This window comes from Microcaecilia unicolor, chromosome 2, assembly GCF_901765095.1.
Source record: "Microcaecilia unicolor chromosome 2, aMicUni1.1, whole genome shotgun sequence".
Taxonomy (NCBI): domain Eukaryota; kingdom Metazoa; phylum Chordata; class Amphibia; order Gymnophiona; family Siphonopidae; genus Microcaecilia; species Microcaecilia unicolor.
In genome coordinates, this window is record NC_044032.1 from 268,243,295 (window position 1) to 268,262,702 (window position 19,408).

The 19,408-nt window shown below is 42.1% G+C and overlaps 1 protein-coding gene across 5 annotated transcripts in view; it reads left to right on the plus strand.

Moving 5' to 3' along the window:
- TTC39B (tetratricopeptide repeat domain 39B) overlaps positions 1-18,474 on the plus strand; it is a 292,928-nt gene extending 274,454 nt beyond the window's left edge. For all 5 annotated transcript variants that reach the window (XM_030194157.1, XM_030194159.1, XM_030194161.1 and 2 more), the window contains one exon: positions 13,904-18,474. In XM_030194157.1, coding sequence (XP_030050017.1) covers positions 13,904-14,009 — 106 coding nt within the window. In that variant the 3' untranslated portion in view covers positions 14,010-18,474. The remainder of the gene's footprint in view (positions 1-13,903) is intronic.
- Positions 18,475-19,408: the final 934 nt, after the last annotated feature.

Genomic DNA, 19,408 nt, shown 5'->3' on the forward strand with positions numbered 1-19,408 from the left:
ATGTAGGGCAGGCTGGATGAACCATACAGGTCTTTATCTGCCATCGCCTACTATGTTAGTGGCAAAGTACATGCCATGATGTCTTGGCGCTTACTTATAAGAGATCATTTATGTGTGAATATGGCCAAATATGCATGAAACTGACGTTATAAAATGCTCCATTAATTATATAACAGGATGCTTAGTATAAAAGAGTGAGTGGGTGCCTATTTCAAGCTTATTCTATAAAGAAAAATAGGCGCAAGTAGCAGAAAACATACTTAAACATTATGGTATGATACTTTACACCAGACCAATCCAGACTTGTGGCTGCTGTGTTAATCAACCAGCAGGTTGATTAACACAAACATTAATCAAAGCAGTTAACAGCTAAAATAATAGATAGAAAAGAACTACGGTAAAGTATAGGAAAGCCAAAGAGAGAAGAAATTAAGGAATAAAGGGAGCAGAGAGCCTGGACATCTGCTGCTCCGCTAGTCCACTGGCCAAGCTATGGAACACCATCAAAAGCCTTGGAAAAAAGGTGGGTTTTTAGGGAAGCCTTTAATTGGAAATAGGATAGTTCAGCTTGGAGGTCAGGAAGAAGAAAATTTCAGAGAGAGGGGTGGTCTGGACAATTGTGATAGCTCCTGAACCAGTTGGTGATAGGTGATTCAGCAGCTGATGGGAAAAACTGTTCCCATTTGAAAGGCTCAGTCTTTGGAGGGTATTCATGGCAGTGTCAGGTTCTAACCCCCCCCCCCCCCCCCCGCCCCAACCTTCTGCCATTTCTTCTGTGCTGGACCCTTCAGTGTCTGAGGAACCTCGGCATTTGCTGTTGAGAGCACGGGGGCTTGAGTGAAACTCAGCTTTGGTTAGTCTTCTCTTCAGTTCCACTTTGTGCTGGCCCTTTTGGGGAGGGAGTGCAGTATTGTGGACACCCTATTATTCAGCTGCAGGGTTTTTCTGCTCTAAGTGCTGTTATTGCCATTAGCAAAGCTTATTCTTTTACGTCATGGCATCTTCCACTAAAGGAGTAAAAAGGTACTCCCACCACAGAGCTTGGTGTGCAGCATCGGTTTATTGTTTGTCTTGCCAGCTGCATGAAACAGCAAGGTAGAGTCAGTCTGGGAGAGCGTCCTTTGGGAGTTTTGCTTTGCAACTGTATTTCAGAATCACTGCAGTCATCAGAGTTGCCCGAGAGAACTGTGTACATGGCATCTATTTTGGGTGGATGCTCTATCTCCAGGTCTGCTTTACAGTTGGCCTCAGTGGCTTCAGAGACCATGGTACCCCGCACAGAGCAGCAGCCTGCTATTTTCAGTTTCTTTCCTCCACCTGCTATAAGCTCCATATTTTATCATTACATCAGACTTATCTATTAAAAAGGTCTCAGTTGCAGGATTCTTCTCAGTCAGTCTCCTATACAGATCCTATTTTCCCTAAGAGACTTACATTGGAGCACTTAGACCTTGGTGATGGAATCTTTACACTCTGGTGGGTCTGAGCGTACTCCATTCACACCTAGATCTTCATTCCTTAGAGAACCTGTAGAGGAGGAAAAAAAAATCTCCTCAGAGGAGGGAGATGACCTTAAGGTCATTCATCTTTTTAAGAAAGATGAGCTTCTACTCCTGATTACTAAGTATCTGGAATCTTTGAATATTTAACCTTCTCTAGATCAGCCTTCTTCCCTTCTGGTGGATTCTTTTATGTAGATGCTCAGAAGTCTTTCATATGCATACAGTGATTCAGGACCATCTTGGTGGAGCTGAATTCCCCTGAAGTAGGATTTAATGTTGGCAGGGCCATGTCTAGATTATATTCTATGCTCATTGCTGAAAAAGAAAAGCTTCAGCAGCCCAAGATAGATATTGTGGCTTCAGTAGTCACAAAGAAGGCTACCATTCCTATGGAAACGGTATAGCTTTGAAGGGTTTCCAAGATCATAAGATAGTGGCAGCGATAAAGCACTCCTCCGAGGTAGATGCTGTAGGTCTTCAGGCTTCTTATTTGTTCCTATGTAGTGAAAGCCTGTCTTCACTGGATTCAGCAGTATACTTGTACCTCTTTCCTAGAAATTCATTTGCTCCTGACCGTAGCTCCATTCTTAAATGCTTTTTTGGTATGTAAAACTTTATTACCATTTTCATTTATAGAATTTCCAGTGATGCACAATTGTAGCTGCAGTTTAGATATTCCTTACCTTGTCATTTTTATATTGGCACATTGAGGTTTCATGTGGTCTTTTCTATATGTGCCTTGTTTTATATACATTTATAGTTTTATGTATATATCTCTATAATTATTTGTTATTCATTTTTCATAGTGTGTGTGTTTTATAGATATATATAAATATATCTGTATTTACTCTTATTTTTAATTTTTTATTCTCCTTATACATCATGTCTTATACTTATATTTTTTTTATATATTTTTTATATTTTATATTGTATATTCAGATGCCATATTTTACATTTTTAGACCCCTGAGGAAGGCTTTTAGCCAAAACACAGACCGTGTAGGGTCCAAATAAACTTTGTTTTCGGTGCTCTTACTACTGTGTTTTGGGCTGGTCATTTGGATTTGGTTCACCTCCACCCCTGTGTTTTTGCTTTCTCTTTTTTTGTGGAAGATTTGGACCCCCTTCTTGTACTCTTGATCAGGAGCCCCACCAGGATCACCTGTTTTTATTGAAAGCAAGTAAAATGCAAAGCATTGATGAGGAAGGCAAAGAGGGACTTTGAAAAAAAGATTGCTTGGAGGCAAAAACACAGTTAAAACTTTTTTAGGTATATTAACAGCAAGAAGCCGGCAAAAGAATCGGTTGGACCGCTAGATGACCAAGGGGTAAAAGAGGCAATCAATGAAGACAAAGCCATAGCAGAGCGATTAAATTAATTCTTTGCTTCGGTCTTCACCGAGGAAGATTTTGGAGAGGTACCGGTGCCATAAATGGTATTCAAAGCTGACGAGTCGGAGAAATTGAATGAAATCTCTATAAAACTGGAGGATGTAATCGGGCAATTTGACAAATTGAAGAGTAGCAAATCTCCTGGACCAGATGATAGTCATCCCAGAGTACTGATAGAATTGAAAAATGAACTTGCGGAACTATTGTTAGTAATATGTAATTTCTCTTTAAAATCGAGTATGGTACCGGAAGATTGAAGGGTGGACAATGTTACACCGATTTTTAAAAAAGGTTCCAGAAGAGATCTGGGAAATTATAGACCGGTGAGCCTGACGTCGGTGCCATGCAAAATGGTATAAAGAACAAAATTACAGAGCATATTCAAAAGCATGGATTAATGAGACAAATCCAACATGGATTTAGTGAGGGGAAATCTTGCCTCCCCAATCTATTACATTTCTTTGAAGGGGTGAACAAACGTGGATAAAGGTGAGCCGGTCAATATAGTGTTTCTGGATTTTCAAATGGTGTTTGACAAAGTACCTCATGAAAGACTCCAGAGGAAATTGAAGAGTCATGGGATAGGAGGTAGTGTTCTATTGTGGATTAAAAACTGGTTAAAAGATAGAAAACAGAGAGTTCAGTTAAATGGTCAGTATTCTCAATGGAGAAGGGTAGATAGTGGGGCTCCCCATGGGTCTGTGCTGGGACTGCTGCTTTTTAATATATTTATAAATAATCTAGAGATAGGAGTAACTAGTGAGGTAATTACATTTGCTGACAACACAAAGTTATTCAAAGTTGTTAAATCACGAGAGGATTGTGAAAAATTACAAGAGGACCTTACGAGACTGGGAGACTGGACATCTAAATGGCAGATGACATTTAATGTCAGCAAGTGCAAAATGATGCATGTGGGAAAGAGGAACCCGAATTATAGCTACATAATGCAAGGTTCCACGTTAGAAGTCACCGACCAGGAAAGGGATCTAGGTGTCGTCATTGATGATACATTGAAACCCTCTGCTTAGTGTGCAGTGGTGGCTAAGAAAGCAAATAGAATGTTAGGTATTATTAGAAAAGGAATGGAAAACAAAAATGAGGGCATTATAATGCCTTTGTATCGGTCCATGGTGCAACCTCACCTCGAATATTGTGTTCAATTCTGGTCACTGCATCTCAAAAAACATTAGAAAAGGTACATAGAAGGGTGACGAAAATGATAAAGGGAATGGGAAGATTTCACTATGAGGACAGGCTGAAGTGTCTAGGGCTCTTCAGCTTGGAGAAATGATGGCTGAGGGGAGATATGATAGAGGTCTATAAAATAATGAGTGGAGTGGAACGGTAGATGTGAATCACTTGTTTATTCTTTCCAAAAATACTAGGACTAGGAGGCACGCGATGAAGCTACAAAGTAGTAAATTTAAAACGAATCTGAGAAAAATATTCTTCACTCAATATGTAATTAAACTCTGGAATTCATTGCCATAGAATGTAGTAAAAGCAGTTAGCTTATCAGGGTTTAAAAAAGGTTTGGATGGCTTCCTAAAGGAAAAGTCCATAGACCATTATTAAGATGGATGGGGAAAATCCACTGCTTATTTCTAGGATAAGCAGCATAAAATGTATTATACTTTTTAAAGATCTTGCCAGCTACTTGTGACCTGGATTGGCCACTGTTAGAAACAGGATGCTGGGCTTGATGGACCTTCAGTCTTTCCCAGTATAGCAATACTTATGGCCTATATAGCTGATGGTCTTTATGATTTGATTACCGTTCTCTCTTGGAATATGGTTTTTATTTCAGTGATAGCTTGACACTTTCTCTAGTTGAGAAATTGGTCAGCAGCTGGCAGCATCTAAGGCTAGGCTCAGTAAATGTCCATTTAAAGGGAAATTACTGTTTGATGAGGAGCTGAACAAGATTGTCAAGGAATTGGGATAGATTAAGCCTCATAGGCTTCTTGAAGACAAGCCTAAGATATCTTCTAAGGCCTCCTCTAGCAGGTTAAAATTCTGAAATGTCAAGTGTTGTAGGCTACTTATTCTCAGTGATCTAGGTTCCAACCCAGACAAACTTCCTTTCAAGCAAGGTTGACATTGCAGGGATCCTGCTCTGCAGATGCCTCTATAACAGTAGTTCTCAACCAGTGTGTCAGGACACATTGGTGTGTTACCATGATCTGGGAGGTGTGTCACCAAAACGTAGCATGTGTGGCAGGTCAGGGAAAGTTGAGATCCAAGAAGTCAGGTACTTGAAATCTCCTTTACAAGTCCCCTACTTCTATCACAAGCCCCAACTGGAAATGTTGCAGGCCTCTGGACCATCCCTCTCTTCCACCCCAACTTCATACAGATTCCGGTGTCTGTATTTCTCTTGCATCATTTTTAGCAACAATGAAATGATATAGAGGGTTTTTTCTTTATTTAGCTGCAAATTGTATCGTACATGCACTCTGTTAGGTATTTCACAAGAAAAGAAAGATTGAGAACCATTGTTCTAGAAGCAGTCAGTGATGGTGTCTAGATCCATGCTGAATTTTAGGGTGAATTTATCCCTCCTCCCAAATACTAATGGGCCAGCCACTTGTAATTTGTTAGTGGGAAATAAATCACCCGAGGCTACGTGCAGTTGAGAAAGCAATTCAAATCTTTTATTAGTAACTTACCAAATACTGATACAATTGGTAATTGCTTTGGGGAGAACGGTTGTTATACAAAGGTATTCGCAATCCAGATCTCCCTAGAAGTAGGAACTACAATCACTCTTATACCTTCATGGTGGCAACAAATTATTCATAGGTAATAAGGCAATAAACACACTTATTGGCTATGATAATATCATGGTTAGCACTTATTGGATATATGATAATAAGTTGGTTAGTACTCAGAAAGACTAATAATAATTTTACCTAGAAATGCTAATAATAATATTGGTTCTTCTAGGAATACAAAGTCACCTTCCTTTGGAGTTATCAGGTTCTGCAACTGCAGAACATCTGTGACAATATGATGTTTGCACTATGTTAATCTGTCAGCCCACCTATGCCCGTTCCTCATTCTAGCTTGCACTTAGGTTTCTCAATTGATCATGTGGCTTGGTACTGATCTGAAGCTCAGGGCAGTATTACGCAAACTTAGGGCCTGTCAGCTTTTAGGAGGACTTGAGCCCTGAACCAAAGTAAAGACAATCGTTCATGATATACAATGCCTGAGAAGGAGGTGATAGGAAGTCATCTCTCCAGCTTCCTCTAGGGACCGGGAAATAATCGATGGGTACAAACTGGGATTTTATTGCTCCATCACAGATTTCTTCTTAGAATCTCTTTGCAGAAATCCTTTCAGGAAGTGGGCAGTGAACTCCACTTTGCTTGAACTCAAAATTCTGGGAGCAGGTATTCTAGTTACAAGCGCAGAAAAGCATCAAGTCAGATATTTAGGTGCTTCATTTTCAAAGCACTTAGAGACTTACAAAATCACATAGAGGGGCATAATTGAAAGGGACGCCCAAGTTTTGCTGAGGACGTCCTCGCAAAACGTCCCTTTGGAGGGGCGGGGAAACCCGTATTATCGAAACAAGATGGATGTCCATGTTTCGTTTCTATAATTCGGTCTGGGACGCCCAAATCTTGACATTTAGGTAGTCCTTAGAGATGGTCGTCCCTAGACTTGGTCGTTTCTGATTTTCGGTGATAATGGAAACCAAGGACGCCCATCTCAGAAACGACCAAATGCAAGCCCTTTGGTCATGGGAGGAGCCAGCATTCGTAGTGCACTGGTCCCCCTGACATTCCAGGACACCAACCGGGCACCCTAGGGGGCACTGCAGTGGACTTCACAAATTGTTCCCAGTTACATAGCTCCCTTACCTTGTGTGCAGAGCCCCCACCAAAACCCATTACCCACAACTGTACACCCCTAGCGTAGCCCTTATGGGTGAAGGGGGGTATCTAGATGTGGGTACAGTGGGTTTCTGGTGGGTTTTGAAGGGCTCACATTTACCACAACAAGTGTAACAGGTAGGGGGGGATGGGCCTGGATCCGTCTGCCTGAAGTGCACTGCACCCACTAAAACTGCTCCAGGGACCCTGCATACTGCTGTGATGGACCTGAGTATGACATTTGAGGCTGGCAGAAAATATTTTTAAAGATGTTTTTTTGAGGGTGGGAGGGGGTTGGTGACCACTGGGGGAGTAAGGGGAGGTGATCCCCAATTCTCTCCGGTGGTCATCTGGTCATTTCGGGCACCTTTTTGTGGCTTGGTCGTAAGAAAAATAGGACCAGGTAAAGTCGTTCAAGTGCTCGTCAGGGACGCTCTTTTTTTTCCATTATGGGTCGAGGACGCCCATGTGTTAGGCACGCCCAAGTCCCGCCTTTGCTACGCCTCAAACATGCCCCCGTGAACTTTGGTCATCCCCATGACGGAAAGCAGTTGGGGACGCCCAAAATTGACTTTCAATTATACCGATTTGGGCGACCCTGTGAGAAGATGCCCATCTTCTGATTTGTGTTGAAATATAGGCGTCCTTCTCTTTCGAAAATAAGCCTGATAGTAACCTCTCAGGCTTATTTTCGAAAGTGATCACCGGCGATCTTCCGACATAAATCGGGAGGTGGCGAAATCGGTATAATCGAAAGTGGCTTTTTTGACACTATCGCCGCTTTCCTGTCGCCGCACCGGCGAAAGTTCAAGGGGGTGTGTCGGCGGCATAGTGAAGGCGGGACATGGGCGGGCATGGGTGTGGCTACCAGATAGCCGGCTTTCGCGGATAATGGAAAAAAAAGCGGCATTAAGCAGTATTTTGCCAGGTTTACTTGGTCCTTTTATTTTCACGACCAAGCCTCAAAAAGGTGCCCCAACTGACCAGATGACCACCAGAGGGAATGGGGGATGACCTCCCCATAGTCCCCCAGTGGTCACCAACCCCCTGCCACACTAAAAAAAATACAAATCAAAACCTTTTTTTACCAGCCTCTATGCCAGCCTCAAATGTCATACCCAGCTCCCTGACAGCAGTATGCAAGTCCCTGGAGCAGTTTTTAATGGGTGCAGTGCACTTCAAGCAGGCAGACCCAGGTCCATCCCCCCCTACCTGTTACACTCGTGGTGCTAAGGGTTGAGCCTTCCAAAAACCCCCAAAACCCACTGTACCCACATGTAGGTGCCCCCCTTCACCCATAAGGGCTATGGTAATGGTGTAGAGTTGTGGGAAGTGGGTTTGGGGGGGTTTGGGGGGGGCTCAGCACCCAAGGTAAGGGAGCTATGCACCTGGGAGCTATTTGTGTATTTTTTAAGCATTTTTAGAAGTGCCCCCTAGGGTGCCCGGTTGGTGTCCTGGCATGTCAGGGGGACTAGTGCACTATAAATGCTGGCTCCTCCCATGACCAAATGCCTTGGATTTCGCTGGGTTTGAGATGGCTGGCATTTTTTTCCATTATCGCTGAAAAACAAAACCGGCGAACTCTGGCATTTGGCCGGGCTAAACCGTATTATCGAAAAAAAAGATCGCCGGTTCCAGCCAGCTGTTGCGCCGCTGCCAAAATAGATCGCCGGCGATCTATTTTGCTGGTGATGTTCGATTATGCCCCTCCACGTAACTTTGTAAGTCTATGTGCTTTGAAAATGAGCTTCATTGTCTATTTTGTAGTTCTCAAGAAAGAGAGAACTTTTCAACCCATTCTGGACCTCAAGAATTTCAACCATAGACTTTGAGTTTCTCATTTCACAATGAAGATGTTGCACTCCATGAAAACATCTGTTTGTCGGGGGAATCCCTCATTGTTCTGGATCTCAAGGAGGCTTAGTCCACATTTCCATTTGGCCTTTGCATCAAAAATTCCTCAGATTTGCAATTTCTAGGCCAACATTTTCAGTTTTGAGCAATGCTGTTTGGTTTAATGACAACTTTCAAACCTTTTCAAAGGTAATGGTAGTAGTGACAGTGTTTCTTTATCTGGAGGGGATCCGAGTTCATCCTTATCTGGATGTCCTCCCATTAGGAGAGTATTCAAATCATGTCATGAGTGCTGTAGCTCCTTTAGAATCTTGGCTGGATAGTCAATTTTGACAAGAGCAAGCTCCTTCCCACTCAATCACTGGAATATCTAGGGATTTTGTTTGACAGAAGAGATGAGTGTTTCTCCTAAATCACAGAATTAGAAAGCTTCAGTCTGAAATAAGACTCCATGTGCTTCAGCACATTCCTCAGGCTTGGGATTACATGCAAGTCCTAGGGTCTGTGGCTCCAACCTTGGAAGTGGTGCCATGAGCGAGACACAGTATGCATTGGTGGTTTCAACCCTTCGATTTGTTGAAAGGAATTCCATTAACGATCTTGGATTGGTAGTGGTGGTAGTTACCATAGATGTTAGTTTTACCAGCTAGTTTCACTTTCAAGACCAGCGGGCTCAGAACAAATGGTCCTTGATGGAGGCATTGTACTCCTAGAATTGAAAGCAATATGGAATGCTCTTCTTGCTTTTGCCAACCACCTTCCAGGAAAATCTGAATATTATTGGGAAATGCCTCAGCAGTAGCTTATATTAATGAGCCTTCATTCCGTTGACTCTGAAAGTGCACCTTCTATTCAGCTGGGTGAAGAGCCTCAGTAGCTTATCGGCAGCATACAGCAGACATTCCCTAGATCCAGGGGAAAAGGAGTTGTCCCAAGTGGCCTTTAGTAGTGAGTTGCTTGGGCCCTCCAGTCTTGGATTTCATGGCAACAAGGACAAATGCCAAAGCTCCACGCTTCTTGAGTTGTTGGAAGGAGTATGGCATGGAAGGGAAAGATGCATGCTGCAATTATTACTACTACTACTACTTAACATTTCTAGAGCGCTACTAGGGTTACGCAGCGCTGTACAATTTAACAAAGAGAGACAGTCCCTGCTCAAAGAGCTTACAATCTAATAGACAAGTGAACGGTCGGTCCGATAGGGGCAGTCTGGATTCACTGAACAGTAAGGGTTAGGTGCCGAACGCAGCATTGAAGAGGTGGGCTTTAAGCAAAGACTTGAAGACGGGCAGGGAGGGGACTTGGCGTAAGGGTTCAGGAAGGTTGTTCCAAGCATAGGGTGAGGCGAGGCAGAATGAGCGGAGCCTGGAGTTGGCGGTGGTGGAGAAGGGTACTGAGAGGAGGGATTTATCCTGTGAACGGAGGTTACGGGCGGGAACGTAAGGGGAGATGAGGGTAGAAAGATAGTGAGGGGCAGCAGACTGAGTGCATTTGTAGGTAAGAAGGAGAAATTATTGCTGATAAAGGATCTGAGTAACAACACAAAGAAGGATATACAAAACGCAATATCTTTTCCAGCTCTTTGAAGTGCTACACAACATTTATTTGTTACCTGATACATTGTACCACATTTTGAGCCAGTTCTCTTGCTGGCTCTGGTGTTTATTTCTACAATACATATCTGAAGGTTTTTGTATATCAGCCTGAATCTTTGACTCCCGACGCAGGCTTTACAGCCAAAACACGGTGGTCATGTCAGGTCTCATTAATAAAGGCTGTTTGGATTTGCACATCCTACTCTGTGTTGTTACTTCACCCCTGTTTGGCTGTTGATAAAGGATCTGACATATGTCTTTCCACCATGCCCAATGATAGGCCAGGTGCTATGTTGTATTGCAAGTCAACCAGGTTGAATAACTTTGATTGCTCCGTATTAGCTCAGAAGACCCTGGTTCATGGATCTAGTCCATCTTCAAATAATCTACCATTTGTTCTTCTTCAGCACAAGGGTTTCTAAAGTCAGGGGCCAAGTCTTGTGGAAGATCCATCCCATTTTGGTCTTGTGGCTTGGCTATCGAGAGGTCTCGACTAAAGAATAAGGACTATTTTTAGGTAGTGATTACTTCAGTCGAGAAAGAGATCTATGTCAGTGGCCTATGCAACAATGTGGAGAATTTTTGAAGGCTAGTGTGTTCGGAGATGTCTTCTTCCCTTCCACTCATTAATAGCTGACATTTTAGCCTTTTTTCAGGAGGGTCTTAAAAGGGAGTTAGCCTTAGACTCCTTGAAAATCCAGGTGGCAACCTTAGCATTTTAGAAGTCCCTTACAAAATTCTTTTTTAGCAGCACATTCTAATATGGTTTATTTCCTTAAATAAGTCAGGCACTTGTGTCCCCCTTTTTGCATGATTTGTCCACACTGGAATTTGAATCTGTTTCTTAAGTTCATTCAGCGAGAACCTTTTGAATCTTTGAAAATATCACACTTAAGAATCTTATTTTGAAGACTGTGAGGTCGATATTCAAAACGATTCTCTTGCCCTATTAAATCGCATGTGTGGGGCTACCAGGAGATATTCAGCAGCACTTAACTAGATAGTGCTGCTGAATATCTCTTCGAACGACCTAAATTTCAACTGGCTATGTTGGCTGGTCCGGGGCGGAGTCAGCACTTATGTGGTTAAGTGCTGATATTAAATACTTTATTGGATAAGGTAACTGGACAAATTGGACCTTATAAAATAGTCCTATCTTTGTCTGGTTTCATTTATACAGTTAAAGGCTAAATATTGGTCCTTAACTACATAAGTGCTGGTCAGCCATACATACCCAGATATTTAATGCTGGTGCTCAGATATGGCTCATTATTGAATGTCTGGTCATAAATCCAGCAGCAGCTAAAAAATTGCTGACTGCTGCCAGCTGAATATTTATCCTTGTGTTTTTAGCAGACCTTTCTTGAGCTAGGTGAGTGTTGCAACGTCAAGCCTTATCTTGTCAGTCAATCTTCTTTCCTTTCACAGGGAGGACTATGGTTCGGAGTTTTCTTCCTTGCAATATATTGGCTGTCAAAAAGAGTTCTCATGCAGTATCTGGAGGTTACTAATGATTGTTGTAAATCTGACAAATTGTTTATTCTTTCTGGTAGGGTAAAAAAAGGGGAGTCGGCCTCTAATGCTCATTGGTTGAAAAAGATGATTTCTTCTGCTTATCTTCTGGCAGGAAAGCAGCTGCCTACGGTGTTAAAAGCTCACTCTACAAAGAGGGAATCACCATCTTGGGTGGAGCATAATTCTGTTTCGCCTTTAGATATTTGTAAGGCAGCCAAGTGGTTCTCCCTTCATACTCTTCTGGATTCGGCAACTAAAGAGAAAGTGGTGTTTGGTGCTTCAGAGCAGGGTGTTTGGTTCCCTCCTGTGTTTAGGGCTGCTTTTTTACATTGCACAAGTTTGGACTGGTCTGGTGCCAACACTAAGGAAGCAAAAATTGGATCTTATCTACTAATTTTCTTTCCTTTAGTAGCACCCAGACCAGTCCAACTACCTGTTGATATTATTTCCATGTGATTTTTGTGACTTATCGCAGACAAAACCTTTTTCATCTAATCTTCTAGGTTCTCTTGTTAAGCAAGTGTTTCTAGTTCTTGCTATGTTTATTGGCAGAAGGAGGATGTTCTGTTTTGATCATGTTTTTACGGTGTTGCTATCTAAATACTGCACTCCTATCAAGGCACAGCACAATTCTGCACTCCCTGTCTCCACCTGCTGGTCAATGGACACAACAACCACAAGTTTGGAGTGGTCTGGTTCTACAAATGGAAATAAAATTAGCAGGTAAGATCTAATTTCTTCATAGCTGCGTAAATGCTCATGCATAGATATTAGTCAAAGCACATGTAACTTATACAGTATTATAATTAACAAGCATATCTGTGTGCTCTGCTCATGCTCTACCCAAACTCCACCCATGCGCATGCCCACTGGCAAAGTATGTGTCACCAAACATTACACATTCTTTTCCTTCTTGGTATTCTGTAAGAGGTCACTTACGCCTATAAGCAACCACCTCATGGTAAATGTCCAGAATATTGTTATCTGCTTGCATTCTGCTTCCTCAGACTAGGCAGGGGCGTAGCCATGGGTGGGCCTGGTCAGGCCCAGCCACTTTCCCTCCAGGCCCACCCATTCAACATCCTGCTGCTGTCGCTACCTTTTCTCCCGCGGCTCCGCCGGGTCCAGGAAGCAGCATTCAGCAGTGTTTCCTGCCTGCCTGCAAAAATAATTTGTCTCCCCAGGCTCCGCTGCATTTACTTCTTCGCCCGTCGCAAAGCGCTGCCGTTTGCACAGGCAGCTCTGCTCCCCTTTGCCGCGTCCATCCTGCCCTAAGTATCCACTACAGGAAGTGGATCAGAGAGGGCCAGATGGACGCGGCAAAGGGGAGCGGAGCTGCCTGTACAAATGGCAGCGCTTTGCGATGGGCGAAGAAGTAAATGCAGCGGAACCTGGGGAGACGAATTATTTTAAAAAGCAGGTAGGCAACGCTGCTTCCCGCCACGCTGGTGACTGGTGCAGGGATGAGACTTCTCAAGCCTTGGGGGCCTCCAGAAGATTCTTCAGCTGGCAGGGCCCAGAGATCCCCGCCAGCCCAGGTATTTATCTTTACGGGAGGGGGATGGACAGAGAGGAAATATGTGGGTCATGCCCACCCAGTCCACCCCCAGGCCCACCCAAAAATTGAGGTCTGGCTACACTACTGACTAGGTGGCTCCTTAATTATCCCATCCAAACACAGAGATGACATATATTGCAACATGGCTTTCCTCTTCCTATCATGCATGCTCTGAAATGTAAGCACATGCATCAGTGGGAGAGCAGGCAGATTAATTTTTAAGTACTTCAGTAAAACACAGGAGCTAAATACTGAAAAAGTACTCTTGTGACCCCTTTCATTTGTCTATGGGGCTGATCTACAAAATATTTTTCATCTTTGTGGAAAAAATGCTTTGTACACCTGGCCCTCTGACACAGAGCAGGTGCTTGTCTTATACTGTAAGCCAGACTTCAATAAGCAAGTTTCACTGTTGAATGCAAGATTTAGAAAAAGCTTTCTCTAAGAGTAGCTGAGAAATTGATCAGAATAAGATTGATTTGTTTGGGTTTTTTTTTTTTATTTGTCTTTGTGTTGCCTAGCAGCTTCTTTCACACACCCTGAGCAACTGCAAAACACAGATAACAAAATGAACGCGCTAACGGAATGGTTTTGTGCATTGTAGGACTAATTACAAAGATTACTCCATGGAGTCCAGGTTGCACTTCAGGATTCATGCAGCACTCAACAGCCTCAAAGGCTCATCGCCTTCAAGCACCTCCTTCACATGAGTTCAATGGCTGATTCTGTGGTTGCCTCATTGGTACAGAGGCCTACAGTAACTAAAATCTGGTTTACAAGCATAGGAATGATTGTATAAGTGCAAAGCAGATGAAAAGAAGAAATGTATTCTTAAATTATAAATATTTTCGAATTAGCTTCTGTATGATCTGCTATTGTTTTACTGGTGTAGATGGGTTTTTTTTTTCAAATTGTGGTGATTTTATCAAATACTTGAGGAAAAAAAATGTCTCTATTTTCTTTCATGACAGGGTAATTTAATGTTTGACCTGACTGAAGGTATTCTAAAGAGCATTGCTGGCACAATAAATTATAATACAATTTATTTTTTTCTACATAGAGATGAACGTTGTTTATGTGTTCAAAGAATTTTATTTATCAGATCCTTTCTAGCTATGATGACAATCTCTGTATTGCCTACTAAAGCGCCATTATGTTTTATTATTGCATGCTGTCCAACCCATAGTTATGGGGTCAAAACATGTCCTCTGTTTTTAGGTTCCAAAGAGCAAATATCTTGGGAAAAGTGTGTATTGACAAGTAGCAACTGTCTTTCTGAAATGGTCTCCTGGGGAGATCTGTGTAACGAACACACAGGAATCTGTATAATTGAAGAAGTGAGTTTCAAAACCTATATTAAGTATGAAAAGCTGTTCCCTGAATAAATGCAAATTTTATTTTCAAGAATTCTGGCTAACATAAGACATTTTCTTTTCACTGAATATCATATACCTTATGAATAAATGTGCAAATTTCACACACCCTATGGCTATCTATAAAGGCAGTCTGTTTCTGGTATGAACTTATTTTTTAAAAACATAAAATGTACTTAAGAGTTTTTGGAATTCACCTCTTCAATTTCATTTGTTAATGGCCTCTGCATCCTGGAAACGGCCCACAAGGATTTATCCACGTAAGGTGTCCACTCACAGGTATATGTAATATTTTACTGGTCTCCAGCAGGCTTGAAATAGAATATATAGGTCCTGCTGAAAATCAAGAGAGCCAACTCATGCCTTCTGTGGAATAGGAAAGAAAGGTGAGAGCAAAGCTCATAAAAATGTCCCATTTCAGAAGCCATTTCTCATCGATTTTAAAAGAACAGTACCACTTTATCCAGTGCACAGTGTTTAGCGGAAACTTTTCTAAACTGCTGTGCAGGCCTCCCTTCACATCACTACTGTCACTTCCCTAACACCTACTTCACAGCACTTTGTCACATGTACTCTTCCAGGGTCTGCAGAGTGCCACAGTCACTCCAACACATATGCTTTCAACTCATAGAGGCAAGCATTAAAACATAGCCCAGTCTTGTATATTTTGCTACAATTGGTATAGCTCGTGCCCATGCATACTTGTGCTGTATCGCATCACCTTAGTTTCTACTACCCTTGTATAAACTTTAACACACGTACAAACCTATCTATTAAATCATACCCGCCTGTTCACATAATATCACATCACGTTTTCCTATTACATCCTTCACAATTGTAACCTACCTCTGGATGAAAGCACACAACACAAGCATGTACAAACAAAAGGTTGTGTTGACTGGTTATATCTGCAGGCATCCTTTTAATAGAGAACTAGAACTAAAACAGTGGACCCCGCAAAATATTTTTTAAATATTGGGAATATTACAAATGCCTTTTTCTCTGTTATGTGTGGCTCGCTTTCAGGGGTTCTGGTTTCTGGGGAACACTGGAGGTGGCTGGACCTCCTCCTCTTCTTCTGACAAGGACGGATCCTCCTCTGCCTCCAACATAGTAGGTCCAGGTGGAACTACAAGTGTGAATAAACCTTGACTCATCTGTAGGAAAAATATATGTACAATTGTCTTAGCATATAAGTTAGATCTCTATATGAAAAACATACAGTATAAATGTTGTGGAACATTAGCAGGAAGTAACATTCATTGAGAGTCCCCTCTCCATCTGTAAACAGGGTAACAAATGAAAATTAATGTAAGATATATACAAAGCTCTATTATTTACACCGTGTCAACGTTGAGCACTATAAGATGAAGGATTAAAAGGACATGACTCCCAGATGTCATCTCAAGGGTGTTTCAGTCACTGCTAAGAGCCAATCAGTGAGATCATTAATAGCAGTCATCAGAAGTCAAGACGTCTATAACTTTAGTGATAAAAGGAATGGGTATAGTCATAGGAAAAGCATAATTGCAGAAATGGGACAAAATGAAAGAAAATATTTATGGGATGACTAAAGATCTCCCTCTCTTCGTGTCTGGAAGAGTCACAGCCCTGTTTGGGGCATTCCCAGTGTCAGAGGGTCAGCATCACCAGTGTAAATACCCCCCCCCCCCCCAACAGAGGAGCTTGGCAAGACTGTCCCTCTAGAGCAGGTTCAGCCCTCAATAGCTGCAAACCAGATAGATTTTCAGGATTTCCCTAATGAATATGTATGAGAAAGAGAGTTGCATACTATGGGAGATAGTGGACAAGTCTGCTGTAGAGCATCCATTGTCAGTCCTGTCCCTGAGTACCCACTAGTCAGTCTGATATTCATGAGGTTTTCCTATAGGGCAAGGAATGTACCTAAGGACCGGGTTGAGAACCATTCGTTGCTCTAGATGCCCAAGATCATAAAAATGCACTTCTAGGATTCCAGATCTCAATGAAATTCATAAAAAAAACCATAAATAGCTTTATATTTTTTTTTGAAGTTTGAATGCAAATTTGTACAGCCTTATAGTAGTAATAAAGCTAATGCATAAAGGACACATGAACTCTGTAAGCACATATAAGAGGGAAAGCAAGATTATAAAGGGGGGCATTTTTTCGTAACCTTATGTAGCAGGAGGACAAGTCAGGGTATTTTGTCCATAACCCTACCCTCCGTTCTCTGAATTATCTGTAGGAAGAAGGGTCTTCAGGGCCACTGCCAGGGTTGGTTAGAAGATAGCAGGTGCTGATAAGCTTAGATAACGTGTGCAAAAAGAGAAAGCAGGTACATTCACTACAGTAACACCATGAGGTCAGCATGCCATCTCATGTACACCATTTCAATTGGATGGATATTTTAAGCAGGCATGAAGGGATCGACTTTCAAAAGATTGGTTGGTTAAAACCAGTTCAAAATCTGGCCCCTTGATCTGGCTAAATTTGCACGGATAGAACTTCAAGCTGCTTAAATTAATCTCAGCAAGAGAGAGAAAAAAAAAGGAATGGGCCAGAAGCATTCCTGGAGCAGGTTCTCAGTGTTTAGCCAGTGAATGTGATATTTGGTGCCTACATGTACCTGCTCAAACTTTAGAATGGGTACATCTAGCCACAAGCCTAGATATTCAGCTGCAAAATTACCTGGGTAAACATAGCTGAATATCTTGGTTGGAAATAACCAGGCAAAGTTACCCACTCCTTAGGCTTTGAATATCCCCAAAGTTGCCTGACTATTAAGCAGAAGGACATAGGACACCAGGTTTGCTATCAATAAAGTGCTATAAAAGTAGCAGTAGTAATGATATGGTCATGTGCGTAGCATCTTGGCCTTGTGACTTATTATTTGCACTTATGAGAGGTTATGGAGCTATTCATGACTTCTGTGTTGTAAGGCAGCAGGAACAGTGGAAGAATGCCTTTCGTTGGGAACATGTCAAGTACTTGCGACCTAGCTTGACCACTGTGGGACACAAGATACTGGGCTAGATGGGCCTTTGGTCAGACCCAGTATGGCAAGTCTTATGATCTTATAGAACACTGGTAGAAATAACGATGTTCATTGAGTGATATGATTCCATTGATTAACTTTTTTCTCTTTTAGTTTTGTTTTTAAAACTCTGTCAGATAACTAGCTTCTGTTTCTTGTATGTGATTAACATGTTTGTCTTACTCTGCTTATTCAATACTTTTCCCATGAGAAGAAGGTTATGTAAACATTTGGAACAGTAACCTGAGCAATATTTGACAGCAAATGGGCAGCTTTATTCAGCTTAATGCCTACTACAATGCGCTGATGCCATGTCATGAGGTCCAAGGGGTCAGAGAAGCGACTACATATCCTCATGGAAAGTATAATGGGGAACATGCATATTTAAGTGGTTCTGGCCCTTTCAGTAAGCCTGATTAAAATCCTTTAAGCATTAGGCCTTCTCCCAGTCTCTGGCACATACTATTTTTGCCTGATATTTTTCTAAGTCCCAAAGTGGACAGAATTGATCTTTTAGTTGTTATGGTTGTACCAAATTCATTTGTGGCGATATATGACAGGATTTTGTATAAGCAGCTGTTACCATTGTATCAGGTTAATTTTCCTTTGGTGTCTTATAGCCTTTCTCTAGTTTCTCTCTTCAGTCATGCCTAGAGCATGCATTTTTCTCCTTCAGGGTGATGGACAGACTTCTGAACAGTTCCTGTGTACTGTCTAGATCCCATGCGGCATCCATGTCAGATTGTATTTCTGTTCTAAAATAATAATAAAATTTTGCCTTCTCAAGTCAAATCGTTCAGAAGTATTCAATGATCATTAAAAGCAACTTTATGACCTACAATAGTATTCATTCAGGATGAATACAATGTTAGCAGCAGCATACCACAGGGCTGATAAATTCCTCCACAGGAATTCCCACTGAGTAGTGGGACAAGGCCCATTGTGCTTGGGAGGGTGTGTGCGGTATCTATAGGGCTGACAAACCGTATAAAACCCATAGGCATGATTTACTGACTTCGTTGGGGGGAGGGACATAATAAGATAGGGAGTTCAGAATAGTGGCAGAGGGAGAGTTTTCTCCCCCTCCCCTCAGATAGGCATTGATTAGCTTTCTCCCCTCATTTAAAAAAAATCTTTTTCTTGTGTTTCTTTTCATCCCACCTAATCTCTTCCATTGACCTTTCCTCCTCCTGCTTACATCCCTCACTCACCCCTCCACACACATTTTTCCTCCCCACTTCTCTGTAATTTCCTCATTCATCATCTCTTTCCCTGCTTATGCGACTTCCAATCTCAGAATGACCATTGGGACTTCCCATGGCAGTCTTGTGAAGCTGCCAAGCCACTTTGACTGAGGAATCAGCAGGAGCAAGAGCAACTGGGGATTGCGGAGGAGTAGCCTAATGGTTAGTACAGCAGGCTTTGATCCTAGTGACTTGAGTTCAATTCCCACTGCAGATCCTTGTGATCTTGGGCAAGTCACTTAACCCTCCATTGCCCCAGGCACAAAAACTTAAGATTGTGAGCCCACTAGGGACAGAGAAAGTACCTTTATGCCTCTATTTAGGAAATCTAGACTGCCCCTATTTGACTGACTGTACACTTGTCCTTTAGATTGTAAGCTCCTTGAGCAGGGACTGCCCTTCTCTGTTAAACTGTACAGCGCTGCGTAACCCTAGTAGCGCTTTAGAAATGTTAAGTAGTAGTAGGCCACTAGATT